At 37.5% G+C, this 12024-nt stretch overlaps 3 protein-coding genes across 4 annotated transcripts; 1 reads left to right on the top strand and 2 right to left on the bottom strand.

The window, feature by feature from the left end:
* Nucleotides 1–333: 333 nt before the first annotated feature.
* gins2 (GINS complex subunit 2) lies at nt 334–3760 on the bottom strand. The gene is made up of 5 exons (XM_044029718.1): nt 3578–3760; nt 2369–2483; nt 1861–1960; nt 1648–1774; nt 334–764 (listed from the first exon to the last, which is right to left on the bottom strand). Exons 1-5 carry the CDS (start codon nt 3665–3667, stop codon nt 636–638), a joined length of 561 nt encoding a protein of 186 aa, XP_043885653.1. The 5' UTR covers nt 3668–3760; the 3' UTR covers nt 334–635.
* Nucleotides 3761–5296: 1536 nt separating this feature from the next.
* emc8 (ER membrane protein complex subunit 8) lies at nt 5297–8316 on the bottom strand. The gene is made up of 5 exons (XM_044029598.1): nt 7780–8316; nt 7402–7478; nt 7223–7292; nt 6567–6661; nt 5297–6359 (listed from the first exon to the last, which is right to left on the bottom strand). The coding sequence occupies exons 1-5, from the start codon at nt 7984–7986 to the stop codon at nt 6200–6202; spliced, it is 609 nt and encodes a 202-aa protein (XP_043885533.1). The 5' UTR covers nt 7987–8316; the 3' UTR covers nt 5297–6199.
* An 857-nt stretch (nt 8317–9173) lies between these two features.
* Nucleotides 9174–12024, top strand: LOC122772397. 2 transcript variants are annotated; one of them, XM_044030414.1, is made up of 5 exons: nt 9174–9250; nt 9984–10069; nt 11103–11267; nt 11428–11559; nt 11715–12024. In XM_044030414.1, the coding sequence occupies exons 2-5, from the start codon at nt 9985–9987 to the stop codon at nt 11849–11851; spliced, it is 519 nt and encodes a 172-aa protein (XP_043886349.1). In that variant the 5' UTR covers nt 9174–9250; nt 9984; the 3' UTR covers nt 11852–12024. The 2 variants fall into 2 exon arrangements, with proteins under 2 accessions (XP_043886349.1, XP_043886350.1); XM_044030415.1 differs by having other exon boundaries at nt 9197–9254.

Raw genomic sequence — 12024 nt, 5'->3', positions numbered from 1 at the left:
GTTCACACAATCTTAGGGGATTATTTTTGAGTCACAACGGGGAATTTTCAGGTATTCTAGAGTCTAATTTTTTAAATACTCTTATTTAAGATTCTTGTTTTTCTCTTTACTTTTTTCATAAAAAAAATGTGTTCTAAAACCATTTGTTTGTTAACATCTGAGGTTTAGTGGTTTTAACTGTGTCATGAAGTCAAATTTTTATTTTGTCCAATCCACATTAAACATTAAAGAAATAAATGTATACATTTAAGAAGTAAACAATCTAAAATAAATGACTGCCCTGTATTAAAAAACAAAAACCTGTACATAAACACAGGGGACAAAAACAGAATATTCTCTACCAACAAGGAAACATTTATTTTGTTATATTTGAAACATACAAAAGCACAGTAGCTCGAACATCCTAAATGAAATCACATTAAATATGCACACTGCAAACAAGAGACGCATTTAAAGCTTATAAATATGTACAGTTAAGCACCTTCCCCAGCAGAGAAGTACAACCCCTTTAAAAAGGCTGGATACATCACTCCTGTTTTTTTTTGGGTTTTTTTACCAATAAGTGCACAAGTCCAAGATGTTTGTCCCAAGTTCTCGGAAGATCCGCAAACTTCTGCAGACTTTGACCGAGTGGATCAAAAGTCTGCGTACTGTCCTTTACTGGAGGCGGGCTGCAGGTTGGAGCGCAGTTTGTACATGCAGTTGAGAGAGTCGAGAAGAAACGTCCGGATGGTGTTGATCTCCATCAGAGTCAGGTTGTCCAACTGTAGAGGGAGGGGACACGCACAGAGTGAGGGCATGAGACGACAAGACATTTCATTCTCTACTGACAGTGGTGAACACCCTAACCCAGCTCGTATTTACTGGAACGTGATATGGTGAAATGAGAAGCAGTAGGAGCAAGAAGACCCGGGTTCTCGACCCTGTTCTCTGTGTGCGTGGGTTTTCCCCGAGTTAGTCAGCTTCCTCCCACAGTCCAAAAACATGCAATATGGGGATGAGGTAAATTGGACACTCTAAAATTGACCGTGAGTGTGAGAGTGGGTGGTTGTTTGTCAATGTAAGTGGCCCTGCGATGGACTGGTGCGCTGTCCAGGGTGTACCCCGCCTATACAGTACCACCGCGACCCTCATTTGGAGGATAAAGCAGTAGAAGATGGATGGGAAGCAGTAAGATACAAGATGAATTCCAAATATTGTGCAAGACACCGTCACCGATCACAGCTGATGGCATAGTAAAGTTTGTTGTGTACTCATGCAGCCATGCTATCAATGATTAATCAGTTGATTCTTAAGTGAATTCAGAACAGAGAGGAAATGCCCATTCCCAGAGCCAAAGGCAAAACATCTTCAAAATCCTCACTACAATCAAATCTTAAATTCATGGAGTACAAAATCAAATGTAAGACAAAGTGATCAATATGTCACGGAGGGAAAAAACATTTTTCATGCACCATAATGCTTGATTTTGACCGACAAGCCAATTCCACATTATGTCGATGCAAGTCGGGACCTTGTCTAAATATAAAACACATGGATAATCACAGCAAATGTCCAAATTGGAAATCCAGTGACACATTAAAATGACTTTTGAAGTCGTTATTTTGAAGTCAAAATAAGTTGCTTGAAGTCAAAAGCAGGTTTTACCTGAGCGTGAGCCTCCTGCTGACTGATGAAGCTGTCAGCAGACAGGCGGAGTTTAGCGATGCGCGTGTCCCAGATGTCTTTGACCAGCGTTCGGATCTCGTCTGCTTTAGGAATATTGTCAGACGCGCTGCAGAAATAAACAAAAAACATGTTTGTGAGGTTGAGTACCAAAAACAAGGGACAACTTTTTCCCCGGTTTATACACGGACTCACTGGTTCAGTAGCAGTTTGGTCAGCTCCATGTAGTAAGGACTCGGAGCAGGTGTAAAAGTGTCTTCTTTCCTTTCCAGATCTCGCGTCTCCTCCAGTTTGTCTGCACATTAGGAGCAAAACGTCAACGATTAAAGGCAATCTGATAATAATCATCAGAATCACATAGTTCCTGTGATTCAAGTCAATACTTGATATAACGTGTTCATTTGTGGCACAGCTCTTTTGTTTTCCAGTAATCCATCTATTCTTTAAGGTTATAAAGTTTTCACCTCCACATTCCATAATCCAACAAAATTATCCCAATTAATTGCACCTGTAAGATTCGGAAAATACACAGTGTAGTCAAATCTAAACTTTAGCACACATCATCCCTGGAAAATAGTAAATAGAGTAAGAAATTTGCACTTCAACTTGGCAAGAGATCCTATAAAATCAAAGGACTTCAAACTCTGTGCATAACGTGAAACCGTGTACATGGTCTCTGTAGAGATGTGTGTTTGACTCTTACCAACATCCATCCATTCAGGAGGAACAATTCTGCACTTCTGTCTCTGTTTCAAGTTCAGAGCGAGCCACACGGGAACGTCCACTGGCAGGCCAGGGTTGAAGGGGCCCAGGTCGCCCTGAGGAGAAAAACATAGCAGTGAGCAGTAGCAACACAGCGATAATCTCCTTCAGCAGCACAAGAAACACTAAACCCTTCTTTTGCAGCAGGGCAGACAGGCAGGTGTTTTCTTCTGAATCACATTTACACGTCTATAAATCCTCACATGCATGAAGAAATCAATCTCATCTACAAATACAGGAAATTATTTAATTTAGTGATGTGCAGTATATGAAACCATGACATTTTCAGTTAATTGTTATTTTGAAGGCTATAATGCATTCTCTATATCCGTTTATCCCTTATTTATTTAAAAAATATTTAATTTGTTAGTATTTCCTGTGAGTAATAAATGGTTAGGTGTTGATTTTCAATTACAAACAGAAAACCATATATGATTAATAGACGATCACACTGTATCTTCAGTTATTAATAAAGTAGGAGATGGGGAATCATGGTCAGGACGAGATCTTTTCTCTTTACTCTTGTGTTACATGTACATGATGGCATCTGTTATATTAATGCAACTACACTAAGCTAATGTGGGGTTTTTAAAGTAGAGCTGCAGTTTGTGTATCAAAAATCATAAACAGTAAATTAATTTAGTACATTTCTCTCTTGTTCTATACATTTAAAAATGTAATACTTACATATTGCGAAGCATCGTGTAGCTTCTCATTCTTATTATACTATGATAAAAAGTCAAATGTTTCACAGTTTTGTATGTAAATGTTTATTTTCAACACTGGATAGTGTATACTGAATTGAATGTCAACTCTTTTGATCATTGATTAATAGGTTTAAGTGTTTTATTATTAATACATGTAACATGTAATGTAATGTAATAATAAAGACTTATCGACTTGTTAAATGTGAATATTTCTGGTTTCTTCTCTTCATATAACAATCATTTAAACTGAATAATTTTGTGAACAAAACATTTCAACGTCAACACTTTCATCGACATTTCTGACTCGATTAATCGATAAAGTAACAGACAGCTTAATCGATTACGTAAATAATCGATACTTGCAGCCCTAAAGGCAACGTATCAGCTCTGGTAGACCAACCGTGAACCCGAGTATAAACAATGACAGATGTTTACTTCCTCACCCCGATCAAATAAATTTTGTCCAGACTGAAGTTCGGTATAATCTTCACCGTCTCCTTCTCGGCGAGGAACTCGACCTCCAGAGGGTCCATTTCTGTCTGTTACTTTGTTCCCTCAAAAACGTATCCTCCTCACGGTCAGTCACGCAGTGGAACGTTCCCGCGCTGCGAGATAACACGACGACCGTGCAGCGGAAACAAGGTTCAGACGGACTCGTCGTCACCGGAAGTCGGAAGTGTGACGTCGCAACGTGAGTAAAGTTTATATTGGACTTTCTTTTACCGCTTATTTCAGCGTTTCCCTGTGTGTTAGGGTGTTTTTAGGTATATAATCGTCACACACACACACACGCACGCGTAGTGTAAGTGCATTGTATAAGAACTGGGGTTTAAGTTCAGTGAAGTGTCGCGAGCTGGTTTCCTATGACGACTTTGTCTTCTCCTTTTGCTGTCCTGGAAAATTCAGCGGTGGGTCACGTGACCAGAAAAAATAAAAAATAGAAAAACGTGTTAGTATGATTATATCATCGTCATTGTATGTAAATATAATATACTTGAGTGTTCTAACCTTCTAAATATAATAATTTCGATTTTCTGTTTTTTTTAAGTGCAAATTTGGTGTGTCATGATTTTGTTTACTGGACAAAAAACAATACATTTAATTCCCAGCTAACTTAAATTTCTGGTTCAGGGAACGTTTGCACAACAAAAAGGTACTGTTTCCGGAACCAGAAAGGTTTGCCCTACGTTGTCCTATGGTTGAAAATTTTCCTAACGTTAGCTTTTGGTTGCACATTCGGTTCCCAGAATGTTCCCTTCACGTTTCTTTTGTCACAACCTTTGTAGAACATCATTTTGTTGCATTAACATTATGACAGTATATGGTACATTATTATACAAACTTTATTTATTTTTAACTGTCATGGATATTAGTACTCTAATACTTGCAATCGTAGATGGCAAACTTGATATGATTTTAGAAAGGTTTATTTTCAATAAAAGGGGGGCAATCGCCTGGTGCCCTAATGGACAAAAACACTGTATGCCAAAATGTCCTCTTCAGTTACAAGACTGATCCATTTCCACTTTACAGTTCTAAGAGGCGTGACTCTTCTTGGTTTATTTTGCTTTTCCATTAGGGATAGTACCTGGTACTTTTTTAGTACCTGCTCTGGCAAACTTCTAAGAGTCATGAGCGCGACGTCAAACAACAATCAAACCCATCAAGAAGATTTCACCTGTATAGTTAAACACAAGTGTGTGAGAATGTGGGAAATTATGTATTAGTGGTGCCTGCGACACGGGTGTGCAGTGGGTGCCCTTTTAATTTTTACGTGTTGTCTGTGCATGCCACTGGTCTCACATAAACTATTTTATTTTGTGGAAAATTAGCATGTAGTTCAGTCACTTCAGAAAGTGTTGATTTGGTTGAAAATGTATTACATTACTATTACATGCAAACAACTGATTTTATGTATGTATACCATATTATTGTATTATAACACAATTACATTTGGCTGTATTTGTCTACTTCACGTCTTTTAACATACATTTACTTTATCATGAATCATGTAAACTGAGAGCTATTGATTAAACTATACGTGTAATTATGTTGCATATTCTCAATATTTGAGAGCAAACAACAGTACAACAGATTATATTTAGTTTTTGTTTGTTTTTTAACACCAAAGTAAACCAAAAACCGTCAGCCTTGGAGCCCAATTGTGTTCAAACTTTTATTAACATCAGTATAAGACGTACGTCAAAACAAAAAATAATTTATTAATCACATTAAATTTGTATAAGGACTCGAATATTTCAAAACATTTTACATTCAGCTTATAAGGTTCCTGAAAATGTAATTTCTACTATTATTGAAGTAATTAGCTCTTACTGTTTCATTCTAATTTCAAATACAAAACCGCATCTGTATCATTTCCCTACTTATAAAATAGAATTAGTCAAGTTATAAACACTATTACCTACTATTTTTAGAGCAAATTGCCAATATTGAGCTAAATTATTGACATGTATGCATCAATAATGTAAAGATTAATCCTCTTGAATCAATCATCCTTTTGTTATTGCTGATGTATCTACAGACAAACTCTATAAAAAAAAACCTAATGTTTGCATCTCTCTGGTTCACTTTTGTTAATGTATGGTTTTAATTCAACTTTCGACACTTCTGTGAACTGTGTCTGCTCCAGGGTTCAAGACACATACAAATTTGATAAAGAGCATTGTAATTCATTTCTTATATTAACAACTGACAATCTTTATTTTTTAACTTCTTGAAATTCAGGACTCAATCTCTCTATGGCTATCAGCTGTAAAGTCTCACAGGGAAAAAATAGATCAAATACTCTAGAATTAATTTGAAGCATTGTGTTCAAAGCCAAAACTGGCTCTATCATTTGAAGCATCACCTTGAATAGGTGGAAATACAGTATGTAAGCTATGCATGTAATGGTACTTGCCCTTGGCCACACTTGTAAGCTCTCCACAAGTTCCCATAATTGTGGGAGCCTTTTAATAGAGCAAAGACAAAATATTCAGCATCATGCATGCTGAAATGGCAGCGGTGTGTGTGTGTGTCTTGGGCTCTCTTAAAGGAGGATATTATTAGCAGAGATCCAGGACAGACTTGTTGATCACAGGGTTGGTCCAGTCGTTCCTTAGATCATCCAAGTGATTGTCAAAGTCAATCAAATTCTCGTAGGATCTGCCCTCTAGCAGCGCTGAGGTGATCTTCTGTGCTTCGTTCCAATCTTCGAAAGATTCACTGGAAGAAATACAAAATGGCCTAAATGTAGATCAACACTGTTTTTGCAGAGTACAGTCAATTGATAAAATATATTCACATCATCAAAGCTGTTCTATCTATCTATCTATATATATATATATATCTATATATATATAGATATATATATACGTGTTTCTGATAATACACAGCCCTTACAAGTTTGAATTAGGACGCTCATACACTTACGGTGTTACGTCTCTGCTTTTCCACTTGTTTTCATGGTGATCGTAGATGTGCACAATCGGCTCAAAACAACTAACTGTTAATCGACCGCTGTCCACCTGAGGGGGAGAAAGTGAAGAAATTAAAAAAAACAAAAAACTTTGTAGATTATGTAGCAACCATTTTCTTGGTTCAAAGAACAGGTATGTGCAGCATAATGCCATTAGTCCACAGCCCTGTTTTACATGTTGGCAGAAAAAACACATTACAGAATCCCAACTTCTGTTTCTACCAATTCACATTCATTTTCTCTGTAGCTTATCATTTATTATGATAGAAACTGGTTTGTTCATGCATCTAGCCAAACCAGTTGATGCCTGAAAGGCAAGAACAACATGTGTTGAACTTTAATTAGGAAGAAAATAAATGTTTGCATATCAGCATATCACCCAGAAACATTTTATTTTTCCTCCAAGGAAGTCGGAACCTTTTTATTGTCCAAAACATTTCCTAGGAGGTGAATTAGAAAGTATATAGAAGTTTGAACTGGTGTGAAAACAGCTGTCGTACTCTGGTTTTTGTCCAGCACCTAGTGTGTGTGCTTTGTTATAATCAGAACAAATATATTTATATTACTTGATTTAATGGACAATAGCGTGTAAAATCATCAGTATAGTTACCATAACAATTGCTGCTTCAATGAAGTTCTCGCAAATCCTGGCAGCTACTTTTTCTGCTACTTGGTTGGGTCTGCAAGAGAGAGGGTGAAACATGAAATCCACCAAATTCCAGGGAAGTTTGGACTGTGGTTTAAAACAGGTTTTCATTTGGGTCTAAGAGTAAGTTCAATTTTCTGTACCTTGAATCCTTTGTGCGTTCATTAGCTTGATAATACCCAACAATGACATAGTTGTTTTCTTTGCACCAAGTGTCAATCTGAAATGGGATGAGATGTGAAGCCAACAGAACAGAAATATTTTGATTACACTTATCATTGTGAAAGCTTTCTTTGTAGGGCCAGTTTGTGTATATCTCAATAATTACATGTAATTCTGATACTTAACACTCACAAACAAAGAATAAATTAATAACATAAACAAAACAAAGTTAAGATTCCTGCCTTATTCATCAGCTTTACAAAGAAGAGCCAACCAAAAGGCAATTTGGTGGAGACAAAAACCCAATAAGCTTAACTTTTGTTTAAGGTCAGTCTAAAAGTCCAGTGAAGTGTACTTACCAGAGTTAAGGCTACTTCCAGCATTGGTGCCAGAGCCAGGGTACCGTGAAACAGGGGCACACAGTCCACGCACAGGACGCTGTGGCTGTCTTTTTTCTTCTCCTTCGTCTTTTCTGCCACCAGCAACCCATTCACCGCGCAGTGAGGATACTTGGCGGCGTGTAGGAGCATTTTACAGTACGCTTGGCTTGTCAGCTGAATAGGCATGTTTATATGTCAACCTGCAGCAGGATCAGTGAGGGTAAAAACAGGTGCTGCCAGACTTTCGCTGAGTGGCTTCACGTTGAGGAGGGACTGCTGCCTGCTAATGCTAGCTGTCGTCACTTATCATGCCGACAGAAAAGTAGATATCTTCCTCTGCGAGTCGCTTTGACGCCGCCGTATGTCGTCGAAGCTCAGTCTCCCTGTGCGCACATGCAAATATTCACAGTCACAACATTGTAGTAATGCTAGGAATGATTACTGGCACAAGAGCTAATCTCACTTCCACCTTCCACCCGTTTCTGCAGCGCCGGTGGTGCCGTATATTAGACCGTGAAGTCGTAAAACTGAGATCATTTTCCGTCTTTTTCCACCGCCTCATCCTCAAATTGTTCTCTATCTATCTATCTATCTATCTATCTATCTATCTATCTATCTATGAAACATAATGTGCAATAACTGAATACTATAATTAACAATATTCAAACAGTAATAAGTGAACTAAAATAAGGGAACTGAACCCTTCTATATACATTTGAATGTATATTGTTTTATTTCTACTTCTGTCTTGACCTGTATTTATTAATTTCTGTGAAACTAAACGTCACTGATAGGACTCTGTATTCCCAACAGCAGTTGTACAATCACTCTTCTCTTTAATCAGCTTTAATGACATTAATAATACACCTCTTTTTTTACAACAAAAGGACGAGTGATGAAAAATGCAAACAAATAAGAACAGACAGAAAAAATAAGATTATAAGTGAGTTCTGTCCAAAAAAATGTAATGTATGTATGTTTTGTAAACAATTCATAGTCTGAATGGTTTTTGTATCCATCCTTTTGGTGGTTCAAAATAAAGTTTAATTTCATTTTAAACTGGGTGGTGTTTTTCTTCCAGACCATTCACACGTATAAATATGAGAATTTTTACGTTAAATGTTTAAATAAAGTAAGACAGCTTACAAAGAACACCTCAAAACAATGTTTCACATTGACCCAGGGGAGTTTATAGAACAAGTACATATTTGTTTCCGTGTCCGTATTACAGAAGACAATAGATTCAGACAGGACATCTAAAAAAATTTAAGATGGTATATAAATTAAATGTAAAATTGTGATATTCACTAGCGTTTTTATTGACCATTTTGCTTTTATCCTTGTTTGACCCTAACCGTAAACCAGAGCGTAGCCCTACGTAAATTGCGTATTTCCGCTTTTATCGGTACGTCCTTCCTTTTGAGAGCGTAGCTGGACAGAGCGAGGAAGAGTAAGTAGGTTGAATTTATTTCATAAAGTGTATGGTTTTAACCCGATTAAAATACACAGCACATTACCTCAAACGTACACAGTGAGTTTATACGTACTACACCTGTGATGCGAAATTGCAGTTTTAGTAGAGATAAACCAAGATGTACGAGTGACTTTGTCGGCGGAGATGGGGAGGGAGCTAGATGGGGCTAATGCACCGGCTACATGTCGTTGGCATCTAATACCACATTCGGGAGGGCAGACAAAATACATCACTTGTTCGTATAATTAGAAAGTATTAATCAACGTGTCAATAACGAACTATACACTCGTGTCCTGAACAAACTGTTGTTTCTGTGATATTTTTTGTATGGCCGCTATGACCTTGTGTCAGAAGCTAACATTAGCGTAGCATTGCGATGTAGAGCCAGGAAACGTAGTTTCTGTTGTAAAACGACGGACATATTAATGGCGAATAAGCCGTTGTTTTGAGTGAATCATGTAAACCAATATGCAATTTAGAAATGGCGTCAATGTTTTAAGAGCTTATAGATAGCGGACGACAGCCTTGTCAGTTGATGAGCACACAAAGGGGCAGCGGAAGCGAAGACGTCAACACAGGGAGCAGAATGTCATTCATAACCCGACAAGTCGTTTGCTTTAGAGCGAGGTAGAATGTTTACATGCACTGGTGAAATTGTGATTTTTTTATTTTTTTTTTAATTATTTGTTTTCTATGACTTAAATTCCAGAATGCTGGCCACCAGAGCCCTCAGAGCCCTCAATCTCGTTGGCAAACGTGCCATCTCTACATCTGTCTGTGTACGAGGTGGACATGGTAAATATCACTTTAAATGACAAATGAGTGTTTTCACATTTTTCGCTTGTGTCATGTGTAGATGTTGTTAAAATCACTTAAATGCAATGTAAAATTTACAATGCCCAACATTTGAGGCATATGAAAAATAACACTCAGTTACATTTCTTGTAACTTTGTGATATTGTTTTTTCTCTGTGTGTGTGTGTGTGTGTGTTTAACTGCATACCTGCCACTGAAGGACATTTGGCAGTTTGGCACTCTGCCTAAGTTGATTTGAAGAATTTTGATTCATTGCTCAAGTACTTTGACTTAAAGTTGTACTCTTTCTGTACCTTTATGCTACCCTTATTATAATACATATATTTAACAGCAGTTCACAAAGTACTTTGACATTAAAGTACATACATTGACTGTATGTGCTGAATGCTGTGTGTATATTAAGAACAAGGTCAGGCTGTGAAAACTTAGTCAAGCACCACACCTGCTAATTTGGTAAATGATGGTAAATACTCTGCTAAATCAAGACAATGAGCTTTGTAGTCCATAGTTAACCTCTAGAGCAGGTTATGGTTAGTGTCATTAACTAAGAAAAAGGTGTTTGACGAGGACAAACAAAGGGTTCTCAGGATAACTTTTTTTCCTTTTGATAATTATTGCAGAAACTAAAGATATTTAAAGACAAATGTTTGGTCTTTAGTGAAAGGCTATTCTGATTCTGAAAGTAGAAGAAACAGTAATATGTTTTTTTTTTCATCTCTGTTTGCACTGTGCCTACATTTAACTATTGTGATAGTGCAGTTGAAGAAAATATTAGGCCGAAGAAACATCTTCATGTCTTGGAATATACATTTCTGTAAAAGGCTGGCATAACATTGAACTCCAATTTCATGTATTTTTGTTCATGCTCCACTCTACAGTGCCTGTAATTTTTCCTCATGTTTTTTGACCTTCAAGAAAACCTGCATGTATCTGAGTTTGACATAATAAAGACACTCTTCAAGCATGCCACCACTTTATTATCTCATGTCATGTCCTGTGTTTTGACCTGCAGGTGTTGCCAAGGCGGAGGACTACACTCTGCCTGCCTACATTGACAGCCAAGTTTGCCCCCTCCCAGAAATCCGCTATGTGCAGAGTCTGAGTGCAGACCAGAAGTCCCTGAAGGAGAAGGAGAAGGGCACCTGGGCTTCTCTCTCTGATGAGGAAAAGATTGCATGTAAGACCATACAACATTGCACTACACTACTCTGACATGCACCTATATCTCTCTTTTAATCAAACTTTTTTATTTTGTTTGTCTAATAATATCAAGCTGTCTTTTGTTTTTTCCTAATCTTTCATATTTTAAAACTTGGCTTTGTGTTTCCAATGATCAGTGTACCGCATCAGCTTCAAAGAGAGCTTTGCAGAGATGTCTCAGGAATCGGCAGAGTGGAAAACTGTGGTTGGCGGGGTGTTTTTCTTTGTGGGCTTTACTGGCCTGATTGTGCTCTGGCAGAGAAAATTTGGTAAGTCAGAGAATGGTGATATGCTTGCCAAATATACTTAAGGCTTAAGGTATTGCTGTATTCATTTCCCACAAGTGTAGGCTTAGAGAATCATAAGGCACTGCATTTTCAGACTATTAAGCTTGCTATTGATATGTGCTTTTGTCTGTTTGTAGTGTATGGACCAGTCCCACACACATTTGATGCCGAGTACAAAGAAAAGGAGCTACAGAGGATGCTGGACATGAGAATGAACCCAGTGGAGGGCATCTCCTCCAAGTGGGACTATGAAAAGAAGCAGTGGAAAAACTAAAGCACCAAGAGGACCATAACACATACTTGAAAGTAGACCAACTCAAAGATACATGAAAACATTCATTTCTGTACTTCTCTATTGTCCACATTACCTCAGATTGTGCATTTGGAAGACCTCTTCCTCTTAAGGTCGTTATGTATTATAGAAATAAGAATAAAGTTTAAAACAAA

This window comes from Solea senegalensis, linkage group LG7 (genome assembly GCF_019176455.1).
Source record: "Solea senegalensis isolate Sse05_10M linkage group LG7, IFAPA_SoseM_1, whole genome shotgun sequence".
NCBI lineage: Eukaryota > Metazoa > Chordata > Actinopteri > Pleuronectiformes > Soleidae > Solea > Solea senegalensis.
Note: the sequence above shows the minus strand (reverse complement) of the source record. Positions and strands in the feature narration are given on the sequence as shown.

What these genes read in the sequence shown, in the direction of transcription:
- emc8 (XM_044029598.1), bottom strand. Translation starts at nt 7,986, where the DNA reads ATGCCTATTCAGCTGACAAGCCAAGCGTACTGTAAAATGCTCCTACAC. An exon ending in TGGAAGTAGCCTTAACTCTG is followed by an intron (nt 7,479 to 7,779) that starts GTAAGTACACTT and finishes ATCCCATTTCAG; the next exon opens with ATTGACACTTGGTGCAAAGA. An exon ending in TTGAAGCAGCAATTGTTATG is followed by an intron (nt 6,662 to 7,222) that starts GTAACTATACTG and finishes TCTCCCCCTCAG; the next exon opens with GTGGACAGCGGTCGATTAAC.
- LOC122772397 (XM_044030414.1), top strand. Translation starts at nt 9,985, where the DNA reads ATGCTGGCCACCAGAGCCCTCAGAGCCCTCAATCTCGTTGGCAAACGT. An exon ending in CTGTGTACGAGGTGGACATG is followed by an intron (nt 10,070 to 11,102) that starts GTAAATATCACT and finishes TTTGACCTGCAG; the next exon opens with GTGTTGCCAAGGCGGAGGAC. An exon ending in GCTCTGGCAGAGAAAATTTG is followed by an intron (nt 11,560 to 11,714) that starts GTAAGTCAGAGA and finishes GTCTGTTTGTAG; the next exon opens with TGTATGGACCAGTCCCACAC.
- gins2 (XM_044029718.1), bottom strand. Translation starts at nt 3,667, where the DNA reads ATGGACCCTCTGGAGGTCGAGTTCCTCGCCGAGAAGGAGACGGTGAAG. An exon ending in ACCAAACTGCTACTGAACCA is followed by an intron (nt 1,775 to 1,860) that starts GTGAGTCCGTGT and finishes TTATTTCTGCAG; the next exon opens with CGCGTCTGACAATATTCCTA. An exon ending in AGCAGGAGGCTCACGCTCAG is followed by an intron (nt 765 to 1,647) that starts GTAAAACCTGCT and finishes CTCCCTCTACAG; the next exon opens with TTGGACAACCTGACTCTGAT.